Raw genomic sequence first — 21,332 nt, 5'->3', positions numbered from 1 at the left:
CTTAAGGTAGTGTGTCATACTATTAATAAGGAACATATATTTTAAAAACATATTACTATGCTCTTCATAATCAAATTCAAATTCACTATAATTGAAGGGCAATTCTGAATGTGTTTAATTGTGGATTATAGGCTAGACCAATATTGAAGAAAAAAAAGACATCTCAAATCTTTTTGGGAGGTTTTCTGTCACGCTTAATATGTGGTAGGCTATGTATTGTATAATCAAATCATATTGTATTGGTCACATACACATATTTAGCAGATGTTATTGCGGTGTAATGAAATGCTTGCATTCCTAGCTCCAACAGTGGAGTAATATCTAACAATTCACAACAATACACACAAATCTAAATGTCAAATAATGGAATTAAGAAATATATAAGAAATTAGGATGAGCAATGTCGGAGTGGCATTGACTAAAATACAGTAGATTATAGAATACACTATATACAAATTTAAATGAGTAAAGCAGTATGTAAACATTTATTAAAGTTACTAGTGTTCCATTATTAAAGTGACCAGTGATTCCATGTCTATGTACAGTTGAAGTCGGAAGTTTACGTACACCTTAGCCAAAAACATTTAAACTCAGTTTTTCACAATTCCTGACATTTAATCCGAGTTAAAAAATTACCCTTAGGTCAGTTAGGATCACCACTTTATTTTAGGAATGTGAAATGTCAGAATAATAGTAGAGTGATTTATTTCAGCTTTTATTTCTTTCATCACATTCCCAGTGGGTCAGAGGTTTACATACACTCAATTAGTATTTGGTAGCGTTGCCTTTAAATTGTTTAACCTGGGTCAAACGTTTCGGTTAGCCTTCCACAATAAATTGGGTGAATTTTGGCCCATTCCTCCTGACAGAGCTGGTGTAACTGAGTCAGGTTTGTAGGTCTCCATGCTTGCACACGCTTTTTCAGTTCTGCCCACAAATTTCCTATGGGATTGAGGTCAGGGCTTTGTGAAGACCACTCCAATACCTTTAATTTGTTGTCCTTAAGCTATTTTGCCACAACTTTGGAAGTATGCTTGGAGTCATTGTCCATTTGGAAGACCCATTTGCGACCAAGCTTTAACTTCCTGACTGATGTCTTGAGATGTTACTTCAATATATCCACATAATTTTCCTACCTCATTTGTGAAGTGCAGCAGTCCTTCCTGCAGCAAAGCACCCACACAACATGATGCTGCCACCCCCGTGCTTCACGGTTGGGATGGTGTTCTTCGGCAAGCCTCCCCCTTTTTCCTTCAAACATAACGATGGTCATTATGGCCAAACAGTTCTATATTTAGGACATTTCTCCAAAAAGTACGATCTTTGTCCCCTTGTGTAGTTGCAAACCATAGTCTGTCTTTTTTATGGCGGTTTTGGAGCAGTGTCTTCTTCCTTGCTGAGCGGCCTTTCAGGTTATGTCGATATAGGACTCGTTTTACTGTGGATATAGCTACTTTTGTACCTGTTTCCTCCAGCATCTTCCCAAGTTCCTTTCCTGTTGTTCTGGGATTGATTTGCGCTTTTCGCACCAAAGTACTTTCATCTCTAGGAGACAGAACACGTCTCCTTCCAGAGCGGTATGGCGGCTGTGTGGTCCCATGGTGTTTATTGTTTGTACAGATGAGCGTGGTACCTTCAGGCGTTTGGAAATTGCTCCCAAGGACGAACCAAACTTGTGGAGGTCTCCAATTCTTTTCTGAGGTCTTGGCTGATTTCTTTTGATTTTCCCATGATGTCAAGCAAAGAGGCACTGAGTTTGAAGGTAGGCCTTGAAATACATCCACAGGTACACCTCCAATTGACTCAAATTATGTCAATCAGCCTATTCAGAAGCTTCTAAAGCCTTGACATCATTTTCTGGAATTTTCCAAGCTGTTTAAAGGCACAGTCAACTTAGTGTATGTAAACTTCTGACCCACTGGAATTGTGATACACTGAATTATAAGTTAAATAATCTGTGTGTTAACAATTGTTGGAAAAATTACTTGTGACTTGCCGAAACTATAGTTTGTTAACGAGAAATTTGTGGAGTGGTTGAAAAACGAGTTTTAATGACTCCAACCTAAGTGTATGTAAACTTCCAACTTCAACTGTATAGCATTTCTTAATAGCATGCAATTTCTTCGGCTTCAATGTCTCATCATGGTTGAGTATTGTTCTGTTCTAGTGGATTGTAATTTTGCTGTGGTCTGATAGGGATGTCATTTGGCTGACTGTGAACGCTCTGAGAGAATCTGGGTTGAGGTCGGTGATAAAGTAGTCTACAGTACTACTGCCAAGAGATGAGCTATAAGTGTACCGACTGTATGAGTCCCCTCGAACCCTACCATTGACTATGTACAGAGCTGCAGGAGTTGTGACCTGTACTTTTGTCATAGTTGTGTGTAGGGGGCATATTGGAGAGCTGTCACCTCCAGGTAGGTGTTGTCCCCATGTGTACTGAGAGTGTCAGGTTCTTGTCCAGTTCTGGCATTTAGGTCGCCACAGACTCGTACATGTCCCTGGTCCTGGAAATGGTTTTTCTCCCCCACTATGATGGAGAAGCTGTCATCATTAAAGTATGGGGATTCTATTGGGAGGATATAGGTAGCACACAGAATGACATGTTTCTTTGTTGAGAGAATGTCCCTAATAATTTCTAACCAGATGTGAAATGCTCCTGTTATGATTCATTTAATAGTGGGTTATGTCTGATCTATACCAAATTAACATTCCCCAAGTAATCTTCCTGTTATACTCCTGATAGTTTGGTGGATGGGACTACCAGTTCTCTGTAACCTAAAGGGCAATCAGTGGGTCCATCTGCTCTATGCCATGTTTCTTGTAGGACTGGTGGTACTGTGGTCTGGGTGCAGGTGCAGTAATGGTCACAGCTGGAAGCCAAACCCATGTTCTCACTCACACACAGTTTCTATGTTTTTATGTGGATTGCTCTGCTCCTGGTGTCCATCTCACTACAGTAGATTATGTAATCCATGCAGGGCTAGTGAATCTTCTTTCTCACTCACTTACACACACACTCTCCTTCCGCCTGGCCCCTCTGTGTGTCTGCCTGTGGCTGTCTCTTTCACTTCTCTCCGGTAGAAACTGTGTGTGTGTGTTCATGTATGGGGGGAACGTTGAGCTGTATATGAGAGAGCAGCGGGTTCTTGCCAACTTGTCTCAACGGGGGCTAGGCGGCGCGTATGTTAGTATGTTAAATAAGTGTGTGTGTGTGTGTGTCGCATGGTAATGAGCAGGAAAGAAAGGAGGAGACGGGCGCGAGTCCTCGGGGGCCCCAGCCATAGTGCTTTGATCTGAGGCCCCCCTCAATCCCACAACCCCACAGAGACGACTCCCTCTGCCACACTCTCTCTACCCAACGCCTTATACTCTGTCCATCTGCAGGTATAGAGATAATCTACATAAAGGCCATATGATGTGTGTTAATAAACATGTTTTTTTTTGCATAGGTCTATGCATTAGATTAAGTTACCCAGTTTTTTATTTATAGATTCCGATTTGCTTTGAAATCTTTGGTAGATAAATGCTTGTGGCATTGTGGCAAACGACTGCTCTGTAAATGTGTTGTCTCTATATTGTAACTCTGGAGTTCTAGAAGGATAAAACTAGCTCTGTTTGATGTCCTCAGAACAGCTGTGACTTGCTGTCTTCATGTCCGTAAAACTGGACTCTGCTGGGCGAGAGCAGCCAAAGCCCCGTCTGTGCTATTGATTTTGAATTTAGACCTGAGCATGTCTGACTTCTCAATTGGGTTTCTGCCTTGATGAGGTGATGTGTGTAGTGTACTCTAGTTCTTTGGTCTTTTCCCCACTTTTTTCCCTCTTCCTTCATTCTTCACTCGCTACTCCTCTCCTTTAGTCACCTTGTTCTTTCTGTTTCCTTTTTTGCTCCTTACTCATTTCACTCTCTCATTCTTTCCCTTTAATACTCCTTCTCTCTCATACTCTTTATACTCCCTCACTATATTTATTTTTCTCTCCCTTGTTTCTTTTATACACACACATTCTCTCTTTCTCTGTCCCTTCGTTCTGTTGTAAAGAAGTTAGTGTGTACAGTAGGAGTGTTTGAGAAGGAGAGAGAACCGCTGAAGCGCAATAATGGAATGCATCAATTCACTCCGCCGTTTGGGTACGACCCACCCTCCTAAATCTCCTCTAACCATTCCTCCTTCTATCCACCCTTTCCTCTTCCCCTCCCCCTTTCCTCCTCCCTTTTTCATGATTCTGTGGAGGAATGTCACTGTTTTGGCCCAGGCCCTCAAGGTGTCTATCGTCCCCCCGCTTCCTCCATCCCCATCCCTCGTCCCCCCCCCACGTCATGCCTGGGGCTCTCCATTGATGCAGACAGAAGCCCGGGCCTCAGTGTTTAGCGTGCCACGATCTGAAATTTTAATGCACTGCTTTACAACACAGACCTCCCTACACACACACATTATCAGCGCGGCGGCTGCTGGCTCGGTCTCCCCTGAGCCTTCCCCATTTACTGCTCGGCTGAGCAGCGCGCCCGCCCAGGCACACACGCAAACACACACAGACACAGGCCCCGGATCAGGCGTAGACTGACTTATTCCTCCTCCACTCAAAGGCACGCACACTCACACCTGCTTACCTAGAGGAGTTGGTTTGCTTTTGTTTTCATGTATGCCCTGTGTGTTTGTGAGAGCGAAACACGCACTGCTGTGCCTCGAGTATTAGGTTGTTTGGTGTGTCTGTGTTTGTCTCTGTGTGTCTCTCATTTTGCATTGATAATAGTCCAGCTGGAGGTATGACCGTGTGTGTACAGTACAGTGGATGCTCCTCCTAGTGGTGGGCTAGAGGACAGTATAGATAAAAACACCTTTACCCTGCAACATACACAGCAGATATAAATGGCTTACCTGGTATCACTTTCTGTATAAATGAATGCTATCCTCACACAGCAAAATGCATTGTACTGGCTATTTACGGTTGACTTTGGCTTTTTGCTGACAATCATAATTTGCTGGGTGCTCATTGGTCCTATTTCACACATGTGCAAGTGGGTATTAATATGCATGTGCGAATTGTAAATGTGTTTTTTGCATGTAACAAAGAAGTTTGGCATGTTTGACCTTTTTGCCTTTGCTGTCGTTTTAGGCAGATTTCATCACTTGTGTATTAAATATATACAGGTATTAACCTCTTAAATATGAAGTCCCCATATTTTTTTATTTTGATTCAATTCAGTCTGGTATGAGAAGAATAGTTCCTATCTGCAAAAGCAGGGTGTCTGCGGAAAGCTGAGTATCTTGGCTATTGATCTGTGCCTTAAAATCTTTGGTGTGACTTACTACCATATGTGGGCATACGAATGTATAAGGGCAGGCCGAGCCAATGACCTAATTTCAAGATGGCTGCTACCTACATTCCGGTTAGTGTTGTGAAGCATACACAAAATAAACACAGAATACGTTGATTCACACCGAAAGCCGGGACAACACAGATCACGAGGATGTCTTATTTGTCTCCTTGTGACCTACCGTTATTGATCACCAGCCCCGAGAGTCTAAATGTTTATTTTACACACGGTTGTCACCAAACAGCAAACATCTTACAAAGTAAGTTTAAATGTGGTCTATGTTTGAGCTATAGCTAAATGGGGGATAAGAAATGAATCCTTAGGTTGATAGGAACGATTCTAGCCTATTGCCAGTATTATCTGATAATGTATGACTTAATGGCAACATAGAATGTCCACTGAGTGACTATATATTTGCACATGAAAAATATGTTTCCTGCATCCATTACACAGGGAATGGCTACTATGGCACATTGACAGTCTTGTAGCCAATGAGATACTTTTTCCAGGGATATGCAGTTGACAAGGCCTTGAACCTTTTAGGCTAAATGCGAACTATTGTTACCTGGCTCAGAGACGAGACACACCGAGCACAATACGTTACTTTGTAAACAGATTTCACCGCTGTAATTTAATCGCTTTAGCATTAAAGATGGCTTCTCAAAAGGGGTAAAAAGTAAAAACGAAGAATATCGAACAGGAAGCTAAAAAGAAAAGACAGCTATGAATAAGCATACCGACTCAGAAGCTTTGAATAAAATACTGGAGCCGGACTCTGATTAGGGGAACGATTTGGATGAAGATTTCAACTCGGCCGACAAAGGTTGCTTTCTAGAAGGATTGGATCCACTTTTAGATCTGTAAGTACATTATTTTCATGACTATATAGCTAATTGAGTATATGTATTTAGTTTTTTTAAGTTGTCTGCTTTTTGTGCTTTGGATTTAGTTTACATAGGCCTATGTAACAAGTAATTTCAATGTTATATAATTTCAAAGTGGTTATTGTCATATTAGGTCACTGTTTTCCGTTCTAAATTTAACCCTTTGGAGAGGCCACTAATCTCTCATGGCCATTGTTTATTTGTGGTTCTCACCTCTGCCTTTGTCTCCAAAGTGTTACTGCTTGCATTGTGTGTGTGCTTCACACCTTCTATGCGAGTCTCTGTACAGATAAAGTGTAGGCTTGGTGTTTTTACTTCACAGTAATGTCGTTTTGTAATTTAGTCAACTGTAATTCTGTGTCTTACAACAATACATCCCTTTATTTTATTCACCACAGAGTGGAGGATGCAGTCGATTTGGATGATGACATTTGGGAGCCACCACTCCCCAGCAAGCAACCCCTTTCCGGACAAGGTTGTCACTCCATCTGATGGTTCTATATCCACTTTTCACAGATCTCTTGAAAAATAAAATAAAGGTTTGTGGCACCATTCGTCCTAACATAACCGGGTTCCCCAAGACTAAGGTAAACAACATGACAAAGACAGTGGAGAGGGAGACCATATGTTGGATCAGGACTAACAAGCTGCTTTTTGTGAAACGGAAGGACACTAGGGGAGTAACTATGCTTACCACACAGGATAAGGCATTCAATAACAACCATGTCTCAAGGAGGGTGAAAAAGGAAGAATTTCCCAGTTTTTGTGAAGGACTACAATGCCAACATGGGGGGTGTCGACCCATCTGATGCTCTGATAGGCTACTACAGGGCCTCCACAAGACCAGGAAGTGGTATAAGACTTTTTTTGACCACTTTGTGGACATTGCTACAGTAAATGCTTTATTCTCCACAAGCAGATGGCCAAAGCAAAAGGTCAAATCCCTCTCTCCCAGTTGGCCTTCCGAGAGCAGCTGGTGTTGGAAATGGCTGAATTGGAGGCCCAAAGCAACCTCACAACCATCACAAGACTCCCCACTCAAGGTGAGCGCCACTATCAAACACACATGCCAAAAGGAAGAACTGCAAGTTTGCACAAAACACAGGTGGGGAAAAGGGTGAAATGCCAGATCTTCTGTCCGCAATGTCAGTTGGCTTTTTGTTTCCTGGCAATACATGCACAAGCAATGGTGAAAGTGAAATCTAATAATCTACACCTGGATTGTAATCGTTCATCTTATTTCTATTTTAGTGAAGGACACGTGTGTAACCAAGTTTGTGTTTGATAATACATTATATATATATATTTTTTTAAATGTTTATCTGTTGCTTTTATATTGTTTTTGTAAACAGTTCATTTGAATGTGGGACCAATACTTTGGATATGCCTAGGCTAAATGTTTAGGCACTTTGGGGAGGTTGAAAAAACACTTGGATATCCCCTGTATGTCCCCCGACACCACCACAATGTTTGCGAGAGGTTGGTGTGGTACAAATTGAATTCTTATAGTGAACAATAACTTTTAGGCACATCCAGTGTGCGAAAACAATTACCACATTTGGACACTTTGGAGAGGTTGAAAGGACATGTGAATGTACCTTGAATACCCCATAACACCACCACAATGTTTGTGAGGTAGATATGGTACCAATTGTGTTTTTATACTGAACAAATAGCATTTAGGGATTGGAAATATGTAATAGCACTGGAATGATCTCATTTACAGACATATGCCACTTTGGAGAGGTTTAGGGACACCACACCTGACACTACTTACTAAAACATCTGCCCATTTCTAGTTGTTAGGTCTATTAATCCCATTTTTTTTCTAATATTGTTCACATTTTGTGGAAGCCATCTGATGTGTTTCCAGCTCTGGGCATCAATAATTCACTCATAGCTTGTCAATAAAAGATTACTTTGAAAATAAAAAAACGTTGTTTTTATTTTGTGCGTGCTTGATCTTGTGTATTCTGAACTATGTAACTCCTATCTTCTGATCATTTCCTCATAATCTCCCAGATGTCGTCTATCCAAATATTCCACGTTTTGGCATGTCCGAATCATGTAATGATACACATGACTAGCAGTTACTTTTGGGTATGTCTATTTAGGCAGAAATCTAGAGGTATTGAGTAAGACTGAAGTGTTCTGTTGTTTAGTATGTTCAAACTATAGTTGGCTTGTAGTCTTTTGGGGGACTGCTGAAAGTCCAATTTGAATTAATCTTAACCTTTGGACTGACTAAGGTGCTTTTAAGAACTCCATGGAGGCAAATACGATCTATCATTTAGAAAACTGCCATCTAGATGGAGTGAGGTGTTTTGGTATGTGTGTTTGCACGTGGGTGTTTGTTCATGTATGTAAGGTAGCTAGCATTGCCAGGGGGCTGAGGGCTCCAGTACACCTGGCTCTCAGCACACCACCGTGTGTATCGCTCCAGTGGAGCCCGTTTTAGAAAATTCCCAAACACCCAACTGCACTTTGATGTACAGACCAGAGCCATCGCACGCTTCTGGGCTATGTGGACTGATGATTTTGTGTGTGCGTCTTCCCCATCTCTCCTGCCCCTGTGGTACCTCCAGGGCCCAGTTTTTCTGAAGTAATCTGGATTTTGCCGATAGGATTAAATGCATAGAAATACAAGGATTCGTCTATTCTATTCATTCTATGTGTAGTACTTTACATGCGTGCTTGTTTTTGTGTAGATTAGTATTCATTGTCTGTGCTTGCGTGACTGTATATATTTGTTATTTGTGCATCTTCAGCCCCATTGAGTGAGGTGGAGAAAGAGGGGTAGAGAGAAAGAGAGACTGCAGAGAGGGAGAAAAAGGAGCGAGAAAGTAGGCCAGTGGGTAGAATAGCTAGTGACTACAGTGTCAGGCCCACTGTGAAGGGTAGAGGCTGACTGAACACCTGGGGAGGTGTGTGCACAGCTGCAAGTGGATGTTTGTCCATGGTCAGGTGCCTGGAGGAGGCCTAAGGTGAGGGACACACACACAGTAACACACAAGCACATACACATGCTTTGCCCATGTAGCTCCAGCTGTCAGGGCACTTTACCTCTGTCTGGGTGCTACTCCCCATATTACACCAGGTTCCTGTAAAATACAGTGTTTGAACAGAGAATGCTTTTGGACGTACCTGGCCTATCTTCTCACCATAGGGACAAACTGCACCCCATATAGCTAGTGACTCTAGTGTCAGGCCCACTGTGCAGGGTAGAGGCTGACTGAACACCTGGGGGGGGTGTGCCCTCGCCACACACACACTTTGCGTGACCTCATTGTAGGTGTGCGTGCGGTTAAGAAAACAGCAGTCTCTTGCTTCTTCTCAGCCCAAATTGGATGGGAGAGGTCTTAGATCATGAAGAGCTGGGCTCTTTGAGCACGCCTGCCTGTGTTTCTGTTTCCTTTAAAGATTAATGTCCTATTGATCGAGAAGGCTTCGCAAACAGCAGCTCTGGTGCTTTCCACAGAGGGCCCTACGCTCGCTATCTCATACACAAACACATATGTGACCCACCAGCTCAATTCAGTCTTATGTAGCAAAATTTGAAATCGTTTTTTTACATTGGATAAAAATAGAGACTAGAAAATGGAATATCATACACTACAGTTGAGGAACATTGGGAATGTAATTCTGCTTGGAATAAACTTGTAACCCCACATTTGAGAAAATGGCCTTTGAATGTTTTGGTATGCCGGAGAGCTCTTCTTTGTCTACACCCATTCAGCATTGTTGACACCCTCTTAAGCTTTAGCCCCACCCATTTCTTGAAGGATTCACATGTGAGGCCATGTGCTAAACATAGTGAGTACTAAACAACCAAAGATTTCAAGACTAAAGGCTGGTTTATACTACGTCTGTAGTTAGTTGTCACAGTTCTATCATGAGCATTCTATTCTATTCTATGACAAAGTCTTAACTTTAGTTAGTTTTTATGAATTATTACAGGGAAATAAACTTACATCAATATCACTATTTACAAGTTAATGGTGAGCTAATTACAGAAAATAGTGTGACGAAATAAAAGCAGTGCATTCTACTGGAGAATGTAGAACTTGGATACGGTCTCGTTTGGCCTAACGTTATATCCTAATTTGACTTTAGTGCAGGTCATGTTGTTCTTCACATTACCGTCTCTGATAAACATACACTATATCAAACATACACTATATCAAATAAAATCAAAGTTTATTTGTCACATGCACAGGATACAGAAGGTGTAAACGGTACAGTGAAATGGTTACTTGCATAGTGGAGTCTTTTGTAGCTAGCTAGCTAAACAATGAACCATAATTGGCAAGTAGCCTAGTGGTTAGAGCATTGAACTAGTAACCGGAAGGTTGCAAGATCGAATCCCCGAGCTGACAAGGTAAAAATCTGTCCTTCTGCCACTGAACAAGGCAGTTAACCCACTGTTCCTAGGCCTTTATTGAAAATAAGAATTTGTTCTTAACTGACTTGCCTAGTTAAATAAAGGTAAAAAATAAGATAAATCCAAACTCAACGTTAACATGGCATCGTGAGAGGGAGAAGCGTTCATCTATGTACAGTACCAGTACACACCTACTCATTCAAGGGTTTTTGTTTATTTTTACCTTTTTCTACATTGTAGAATAATAGTGAAGACATCAAAACTATGAAATAACACATATGGAATCATGTAGTAACCAAAAAAGTGTTAATCAAACCAAAATATGCTTGATTATTCAAAGTAGCCATCCTCTGTCTTGATGACAGCGTTGCACACTCTTGGCATTCTCTCAACCAGCTTCATGAGAAGTCACGAATGCTGCCATTAACCCACGGTTTCTGGTTTGGGAATGTTTTAAAAGTTGCTGTGGGTACGACATCGCCGATGCACTTGCGAATGAACTCGCTCACCAGATCAGCGTATTGATCAATGTTGTTGTTGGACACAATGCGGAACATATCCCAATCCACGTGATCGAAGCAGTCTTGAAGCGTGGAATCAGATTGGTCGGACCAGCGTTGAACAGACCTGAGCGCGGGAGCTTCCTGTTTTAGGCTCTGTCTATAGGCTGGGAGCAACAAAATGGAGTCGTGGTCAGCTTTTCTGAAAGGAGGGCCTTATATGCATCGCGGAAGATAGAATAACAATGATCCAGGGTTTTACCAGCCCTGGTTGCACAATCGATATGCTGATAGAATTTAGGGAGTCTTGTTTTCAGATTAGCCTGGTTAAAATCCCCAGCTACAATGAATGCAGCCTCAGGATATGTGGTTTCCAGTTTACATAGAGTCAAATAAAGTCGATGTGTCTGCTTGGGGGGGAATATGTACGTCTGTGATTATAATCGAAGATAATTCTCTTTGTAGATAATGCATTCAACATTGTGAGGAATTCTAGGTCAGGTGAACAGAAGGACTTGAGTGCCTGTATGTTGTTATGATCACACCCCGTCTTGTTAATCATAAGGCCCGCCCCTCTTCTTACCAGAAAGATGCTTGTTTCTGTTGGTGCGATGCGTGAAGAAACCAGCTGGCTGTAACGACGCCGATAGTGTGTCTCGAGTGAGCCTTATTTCCGTGAAGCAAAGAACGTTAGTCTCTGTCTCTCTGGAAGGATACCCTTGCTCGGATTTCATCAACCTTGTTGTCAAGAGACTGGACATTGGCGAGTAGTATGCTAGGGAGTGGTGCGCGATGTGCCTGTCTCCGGAACCTGACCAGAAGACCGCTTCGTTTGCCCCTTTTACGGCGACGTTGTTTTGGTTCGCCGGCTGGGATCCGATTCATTGTCCTGGGTGGTGGGCAAAACAGAGGATCCGCTTCGGGAAAGTCGTATAGCTGGTCGTAATGATGGTGAGTTGATATATTATATATATATTATACATATTATATTCAGTAGTTCCTCCCGACTGCATGTAATGAAACCTAAGATTACCTGGGGTACCAATGTAAGAAATAACACGTAAAAAAACAAAATACTGCATAGTTTCCTAGGAACACAAAGCGAGGTGGCCATATCTGTCGGCGCAGCCTTCTGTGTGTTCTTTTTTCGACTCCCTACACATATTTTCAATCAAACGGCAGAATTTTCTCCATCTCCTTAGCTATCATACTCTGCTTCCACTGGGAATTCCACAGTTTTTTCCCCACTGTTGAATGCTGGTTCAGAAGACTCTAACAATGTCTGGTTCAATTAATATGTTTTTACCAAATCAGGGATTCGTTTTCAGAGTCAGCATGGCACAATCGTCCTCCAGAAAGTAGAGAGCATTAGCAACACTTTTGTCGTTTTTTGTGATATCTCTCAAAAAAGCTGAGGTAGAAAGGATTACCTACACATACTGAGCAGCTCATGTTATAGACAGAAGCACGCTCTCCTCTCGCTCCAGCCCATCCATTATCTCAGCCAATCATGGCTAGCAGGAAGTCTTTTTTCTGTGTCTAAACCAACTTGGCTTGTAATTTAACAATAGAAATGTGTAATTTCAGATAGCTTAAAAGTTTGAGGCACATGAAAGTTCACGTTCCAGAAAGCATTTCTGCCCAAAAATGTATTTGACTAAAAAATAAATGTTTATGTTCAAATGCCTCTACTGTGAAGTAGTGACGTAGGGTCCCTCATATAGTGCACACACACACCGACACACACACTCTCGATACACACATAATCTCTCAAGCTGTTCCATGGAGAGCCCATTCTCTCCCTCTCTCTCACGCCCACTCTTTCCCAGTCTCCGTCTTTAGTGGAGCAGATAGACAGGATGTGTGTGCATGCGTGTGTGCGTTGGTATGTGTGCCCACAGAGCCAAGAGCCAGTTGAGCTGGTGCAGGCAGGGCCTTAGCCTCGCCAGAGCTGTGCACATTAATAACATCAGCCTAGCACATGACAGGCCCACAGAGGGACGGGAGAGTGAGAGGCAGAGGTGAGAGAGAGAGAGAGAGAGAGGGAGGGAGGGAGGGAGGGGTGAGGAGGGAGGCAGGCAGAGGAGGGGAGGTGAGAGAGGGAGGGAGAGAGAGAACAAGGGGAAAGAGGATAGATGAGAGGAGAAGAGGAAGAAGGGAAAGGAAATTATAGGAGGAGAGAGAGATGGATGTGTGTGTGTTTGTGTTAGAGCGTATATCTGTTTGGAGAAGTGTGTGTGTGTGTGTGTACACATCCATGTAATTTGTGCGAGTGTCTGTTTCTCCGTATCTGGGCGATCTGTGTTGATTTATCTGAGTTGGCCTGCACGTACGGGACGCATGTGGACAGGCGCTCAAATGAGCAGCCTTAAACCCTGATGGCAGTCTGATTTCCTCAGCCACTCGCTCCACCAAGAGATAAATGTCAAGTTTGTTCACGCCTCTCCCCCCAACCCGTCGCGGGTTGTGTGTGTGTCCCAGACACCGGCACGGTGCTATGACATGGTCTCGGGCACGCTGGCGGTGGGCTTTTTTGACGGTGGCGTTTCTGCTCGGTCGGAGCTCCGTTTCCCTCCCCGGTGCCCTGATGTGTTGTGATTTGGCATCGGGCTGGGATGAGCTCTCTCTCTCTCTCTCTCTCTCTCTCTCTCTCGCTCCCTCGCTCTCTCGCTCTTTCCTCTTTCTCTCTCTCTTTTCTCTTTCCTCTTTCTCGCTCTCTCGCTCTTTCTCTCTCTCTTTTCTCTTTCCTCTTTCTCTCTCTCTTTTCTCTTTCCTCTTTCTCTCTCTCTTTTCTCTTTCCTCTTTCTCTCTCTCTTTTCTCTTTCTCTCTCTCTCTCTCTCTCTCTCTCTCTCCGTCTCTATTTATGATATGCCACTGCCAATGTCTCTTCACTCATCACCATCACACCCCTTGCTGTCAGTTGAGATGTATTCTTCTGCAGAATAGGGGACTGGCTGATACACATCCCACACACATAAACACACCTCCTATTTTCATCACCAGAACCCCTTAAAACTCACTTTCTTTTTTCACAGAGGCGTCTTCCTCTAAGTTATTATATTATGACTGGCGAGCCATCCCAAAAGAGCCTATTTATAGTGTTCTCCAGTGCTACAAATGACATCACAGGCGGACCTCCACAATATTATTGCAAACCCCCACAGTGACACTGTAAGCAGAGCTCCATGGCCCGAGCAATATAAACACAGCTCTGGATTGATAGAGAGATTCAGCAGCAGGGCATGCCAGGCCTGGTAGCATAATACAATATGTGTGTGACCGTGTGTGTTGTAGGACAGAACTGGAACATTTCACTCCAGATGTTAGCTTTAGCGCTATTTTGGGCGAGCGCAGCAACGGGGCAACAACACTATCAGCACAATGCTATTTCTTCCCTCTGAGGACATCTTTTGTATGTTGGGAAGAATGGTATCATATGTGAAGTGTTGTATGAATGATATCCCCACCCTTTTCATTTTCCCTGGACTTTGGCACATAAAATACTGGTTCATGGTGCTCTACTAAATGATGTGTATTTCCTGAATAGGCTGTGCTAGCTAGGTGGATGAGTGTTATGGGTCCAGCAGTATCATTGTCTCTTGGGTCTGTGTGGTTGTTGTGGGTGGAAACTCTAATAAAAGTGGATAACAATATTGTGACCAGCAGCCCGGCCACATCAGTGTGAAGAATGGCCATGTTAACATGGCCTTCCATTCTCCTCCTCCAACACACACACACAGCGAGAAGAGCCAAACCCCGGGGGCCATTTTGCCTCTCCAGCCGCAGAAAGGTTAAGCAACTACACCAGAAGAGAGAAAGAGGGAGCGAGTAAGTGAGGGGGAAAAAAGACAAAGGAGGAAAGCGAACAATCTCCAAGGCGACATTGGCTGTGCTGAAAGAGAACGGGAGGAAAATGAAAATCTAATGGGCTAAATCTGTGAAATGTCGTGCTGGCCCAGGGGGATTGGGCTGGGAGTAAGGGGGCACAGGATATGAAGGGAAAAGAGAGAGAGGGATAGAGTGGTGAAGAGGAATGGATTACCAGAGGCGTATCGTAGCGTTCCGGACTCGTCCCGGCCACAGAGCCCGACCAGAGGAGTTAACGGCTCATTTCCAACAGGCGGCGATGGAAAGGTCAGGGAGGCCGAGAGAAGAGGGCCCCGGCCCCTGGTTTTGACCAGAAAACCCCAACACACACCTTCAGCACCACTACAGGGGCCATTTGCACACCTTCGGTTCACTCTAGCTCAAGTCATCTGAGGTGGTGACGTTTTAATGTCAGGTATCGGGGTTCAAAATGCATCCAGGGTGAGCTCAACAGACTACATCATATTCAGCACATTTTCAGTATTTATGATTAAGCATTTCTGGATGAGTGGTAGAATAATTGTGGATCCCCAACACCTTAACCTACTGCACTGTTCCCAACGTCTCTGGGAGTCTTGTTTTATAACTGCACTGTTCCCAAAGTCTCTGGGAGTCTTGTTTTATAACTGCACTGTTCCCAAAGTCTCTGGGAAATTTTCTTGTTACTTACAACCTCATGCTAATCGCATTAGCATACGTTAGCTCAACCGTCCCGTGGAAGGCACACTGATCCCGAAGAGGCGCAGGGCAAACACCTCCGGTCCTCCGGTCCTCCTCTGGAGTCAGGGTCTGTACTGTGTGAATATGGTTCACTGTACACCCAGAGGGAGATGTTTGTTCACTCTCACTGGTCTGAATTTGGTTTTACGCAGTCAGGTAGCGACTACTGTGACTGACTGTGTGGGGGTGTTGTGGGTGCCCAGACCTAGACAACCAAGACATGTTCCGCAGAAGGTGCTGCCTGCTCTGGTCTTAATCCCAGAGTCTCCGGCTTAGATTCCACATTTACCGACATTCTGCATGAATTCAATTGCATTTATGGGGAAGTGATTTCCATGCATTGACTATTTCTATACAGTGCCTTGCGAAAGTATTCGGCCCCCTTGAACTTTGCAACCTTTTGCCACATTTCAGGCTTCAAACATAAAGATATAAAACTGTATTTTTTTGTGAAGAATCAACAACAAGTGGGACACAAAAATATTTCCCAAGCTTTAAACATCCCAAGGATCACTGTGCAAGCGATAATATTGAAATGGACGGAGTATCAGACCACTGCAAATCTACCAAGACCTGGCCGTCCCTCTAAACTTTCAGCTCATACAAGGAGAAGACTGATCAGAGATGCAGCCAAGAGGCCCATGATCACTCTGGATGAACTGCAGAGATCTACAGCTGAGGTGGGAGACTCTGTCCATAGGACAACAATCAGTCGTATATTGCACAAATCTGGCCTTTATGGAAGAGTGGCAAGAAGAAAGCCATTTCTTAAAGATATCCATAAAAAGTGTAGTTTAAAGTTTGCCACAAGCCACCTGGGAGACACACCAAACATGTGGAAGAAGGTGCTCTGGTCAGATGAAACCAAAATTGAACTTTTTGGCAACAATGCAAAACGTTATGTTTGGCGTAAAAGCAACACAGCTGAACACACCATCCCCACTGTCAAACATGGTGGTGGCAGCATCATGGTTTGGGCCTGCTTTTCTTCAGCAGGGACAGGGAAGATGGTTAAAATTGATGGGAAGATGGATGGAGCCAAATACAGGACCACTCTGGAAGAACCTGATGGAGTCTGCAAAAGACCTGAGACTGGGACGGAGATTTGTTTTCCAACAAGACAATGATCCAAAACATAAAGCAAAATCTACAATGGAATGGTTCAAATAAACATATCCAGGTGTTAGAATGGCCAAGTCAAAGTCCAGACCTGAATCAAATCGAGAATCTGTGGAAAGAACTGAAAACTGCTGTTCACAAATGCTCTCCATCCAACCTCACTGAGCTCGAGCTGTTTTACAAGGAGGAATGGGAAAAAATGTCAGTCTCTCGATGTGCAAAACTGATAGAGACATACCCCAAGCGACTTACAGCTGTAATCGCAGCAAAAGGTGGCGCTACAAAGTATTAACTTAAGGGGGCTGAATAATTTTGCACGCCCAATTTTTCAGTTTTTGATTTGTTAAAAAAGTTTGAAATATCCAATAAATGTTGTTCCACTTCATGATTGTGTCCCACTTGCTGTTGATTCTTCACAAAAAAATACAGTTTTATATCTTTATGTTTGAAGCCTGAAATGTGGCAAAAGGTTGCAAAGTTCAAGGGGGCCAAATACTTTCGCAAGGCACTGTATGTATGCTTCATAACAGATGTCTGGAGAATCACAACAAATGATTTCCCTTAGCTTACCTTGTATCCCTCCAATGGAACAGTATTGTTGTGATGTGACAGTGTATTGTCCTTGTCCCAGTGTAACTGGGTTGTGTTGTAGCACGGCTGGGTGAAGGGATGGGGGTGAGTGGGGGATTGTGCATCGGTGCCATGACCACAGATCGCACACTGTTAATACATTTTATTCCCGAACCTAATCGCTGATCCTCCTCTCAGCATTACAGCAGTATTTCCTTTCCCTAATTCCCAAATCCAGGCAAATCCAAAGGTATTTAATAATACTTTGCATCTGTACCTTGATTGAACTATCAAATTCCAATGCTATTTGGGTTGCATTAGTATCAAGAGCAGCACACATTGTTAATGCCTGGGTATCTTGTTAAAATCACAACACTAACTGGTTGGGAAAGCTTTTCCTCGTCTCTCTCTCCAGAAGCTTTTACAATTGGATTGTGTTGTCCAAACACAGAATGCTTTTAACAGTAGAGGAGATTTAATGTCATATGATTTGGACTGCAGCCAGAGGGTTGTATTGGCCCCATGTGTGTTGTTTCCATCCACAACACTATTTGTTTGTGGCCGTGTCTCAATCAGCAGTACCGGTATCACATAGCAATCTTTAATAGAAGCAGTTGATCTACAGTTTATTATGAATAACAATGCATCTCAATGATAATCCCTGCTCATTACAAATATGCTGTGCACTTAAAATGTGACACGAAACCCAATTAACATAATTTAAAGCATTCAAAGTTATTATCTATAATTAGATGTTGCCATTAAATTAAGCATGGCAACATTTGGCTCCACTCAGTGTGTGAGCGTTGCCACAGCCTGAGCCTGCATAAATGGAAGGGGCCCACTGAGAAGAAACCGTTATCTGAGCCCTGCAATTCTGACTGGCTGGGGTAATTAAAAAACCAAGGGTAGAAGTACCACGTCAACCCAAAACACACACACACACACTCGCAATTGGTTGCATAACACAAAACCCGATAGTGTTTCTATTTGCTGGAATGGATTTAACACCTGTTCCTCTACCACGATAAGTGAATATCAAATTAAATGTCAAATATCACATTTTCAAACGCACGATCAGTTCCAACTCCAGTGTAGTAAATCCTATTGAGTCACTGAACAATTGTCCGGTAGCTGACGAAGGAGCACAAAGTGTGGGATAATACTAACCAGCGAAGCATACCTTTTAACCCTGGGGTTAAGCATGGAGAGATGTGAATAAACTCCTAAGTCGAATGCCATTTGTGGGCTTGAGCCCGGCCGCTAAACAGAATGGAAAAATATGATATGAGATTAGTGTGTATTAAGGGGGAGGCCTAAAAACGACATTAGTGTAATCCTTCTGTTTTACGGCAGGGCTTGTCCTCATGGCTCAGGAAGGGACAGAGTGGCAGGGAGACGGAAGGATTAGGGTGTAACTGAGAGGGTCTTAATGGGCATGGGCAGGGACGAGACATGCAGCAAGCCAACTCTAGAGGACGAAGCTCTCACTATCAAACACACAAACACATACAGTAGGAACGTATTGTCAGGTTTCTGTATACAGTAGGAATCCAGTCTGTTTATTTAGTTATGGTTGTAAATATATATTGTATAGATGTATACAGAGTTGTGTGCAAATGCACGTACAGAACATTACAGTGCATGTTAACACTCAGTCCCACTCATGTGAACACACAGTTATCTATCACTCTACAAATGTACGGTATTTTATACTGTGTTCCATCCTGTTGCTTGTGTGCCAAGCCTTTTGTTTGCCTCCTTGTTGATTACATGCCCTGTTCTTTCTACAGGGGCGATGAGATTGAAGTGGTGATGTCAGACCTGAAGAGAGCCAATCAGGTCAGTCCCTGGCTGTTTTTAACCCCTCATCACAACCATCCTATCAAAGTGTGTTATGAATATGCAAAGATACATACTACTCATATACACCCTTTGGCCTTAGTGTCAGTGTGTATTTTTAAGAAGCTTGATACAGGAGTTGCTCTGTTTCAAATATGTTCAAAATTGTGTTCCAGAAAATATGAAACATGGAAAATTCCAAAAAGAAAAAGTGAAACTAGCCTCTTGAAGAACAATACAGACACATAGGCTATCCTATTAGAGTGTGACTAATCTGGCGTTGCCTCTCCATCTTTGGCCCCCTTTAATGTATTTCTCCATGTTTTCTGCCCAGAAACATCATAGCGGTGATTAGGCATTATTTACACTGAGACGACCCTTTGATATCTGCCGAGAATATAAGCCAAGATAATGAGCAGCAGTGTAATTACTCTCTATGGGCTTTGGGTCTGGAGTTGAAAAATATTTTTTGTGAGGTTCATCAACGCCGTCTTTACCATGGGATCTTGTTTATATCTAGTTTGTTAGACTGTGAATTAGGGCCGGGATACACGTCAGTATTGTGGCAAGGAAACAAAACACAAAGCAGATTTAACTTATTTCGAAAAACAGCCCTAATTTTGAAAAAAACATCATTATGGTGTCATCCAGAGTCGCATGTAAACTCAGCAAAAAAAGAAACGTCCTCTCACTGTCAACTGTGTTTATTTTCAGCAAACATAACATGTGCAAATATTTGTATGAACATAACAAGATTCAACAACTGAGACATAAACTGAACAAGTTCTACAGACATGTGACTAACAGAAATGGAATAATGTGTCCCTAAACAAAGGGGGGGGTCAAAAGTAACAGTCAGTATCTGGTGTGGCCACCAGCTACATTAAGTACTGCAGTGCATCTCCTCCTCATGGACTGCACCAGATTTGCCCATTCTTACCCCACTCTTCCACCAAGGCACCTGCAAGTTCCCGGACATTTCTGGGGGGAATGGCCCTAGCCTTCACCCTCTGATCCAACAGGTCCCAGAGGTGCTCAATGGGATTTAGATCTGGGCTCTTCGCTGGCCATGGTCATGGTGGACGGTTATGTCAGGATGGGTACCACATGAGGGAGGAGGATGTCTTCCCTGTAACGCGCAGCGTTGAGATTGCCTGCAATGACAACAAGCTCAGTCCGATGATCCTGTGACACACCGCCCCAGACCATGACGGACCCTCCACCTCCAAATCGATCCCGCTCCAGAGTACAAGCCTCGGTGTAACTCTCATTCCTTCAACGATAAACGCAAATCAGACCATCACCCCTGGTGAGACAAAACCGCGACTCATCAGTGAAGAGCACTTTTTGCCAGTCCTCTCTGGTCCAGCGACAGTGGGTTTGTGCCCATAGACGACGTTGTTGCCGGTGATGTCTGGTGAGAACCAGCCTTACAACAGGCCTACAAGCCCTCAGTCCAGCCTCTCTCAGCCTATTGCGGGCAGCGAGAACCCCCCCCCAAAAAAGCCCTTTGGCCGTGCGTCTATTACCAGAATGCTAATAAAATGAGCACAAGTAATAGCGAATTTCCTAACGAGCGCAAACGGAAATAAGCAAATTGCAAAGACAGGTAATCCAGCTCATTAAGTTATGCATATATAGGTAGGAGCTACTGAATGTAATTGTTGGTGAGTTTGGACATTTACAATCAAATGTGAATGAGAGACATTGTGTAAATTAACAAAGTTTTGGCACATGTACACGCAGTACTGGCTCTGAAGCAGCATATGTACACGCTGTGTCAGTATGGAGTCTGGAGTCGTGAGGACAACAGGCCTGCCTGCTCTGTTTGGAGAAGAGTGGGGAGGAGCAGGAAATCAAGCCGTGGCAGCTGTACAGATAACTCATCCAAAGGGCTTTGACTTCTCAAACACGGCAGAAAGCAAACACTATATGATGCCCCGTGACCTTATTAATTCAGACACTTTATTTATTTTTATTCATTTCACCTTTATTTAACCAGGTAGGCCAGTTGAGAACACCTTTATTTAACCAGGTAGGCCAGTTGAGAACAAGTTCTCATTTACAACTGCGACCTGGCCAAGATGAAGCAAAGCAGTGCGACAAAAACAACAACAGAGTTACACATA

At 43.2% G+C, this 21,332-nt stretch overlaps 1 protein-coding gene across 16 annotated transcripts in view; it reads left to right on the top strand.

Annotated features, from left to right (window-relative positions):
- cux1a (cut-like homeobox 1a) overlaps nt 1-21,332 on the top strand; it is a 206,866-nt gene that overhangs the window by 132,555 nt on the left and 52,979 nt on the right. For all 16 annotated transcript variants that reach the window (XM_090186277.1, XM_021617952.3, XM_090186273.1 and 13 more), the window contains one exon: nt 19,155-19,203. In XM_090186277.1, the coding sequence (XP_090042403.1) occupies nt 19,155-19,203 (49 nt within the window). The remainder of the gene's footprint in view (nt 1-19,154; nt 19,204-21,332) is intronic.

The sequence above is a fragment of the Oncorhynchus mykiss genome, chromosome 10 (genome assembly GCF_057628025.1).
Source record: "Oncorhynchus mykiss isolate SJ-2025 chromosome 10, ASM5762802v1, whole genome shotgun sequence".
Lineage (NCBI taxonomy): Eukaryota > Metazoa > Chordata > Actinopteri > Salmoniformes > Salmonidae > Oncorhynchus > Oncorhynchus mykiss.
This window is presented reverse-complemented; position numbering and strand designations above follow the sequence as displayed.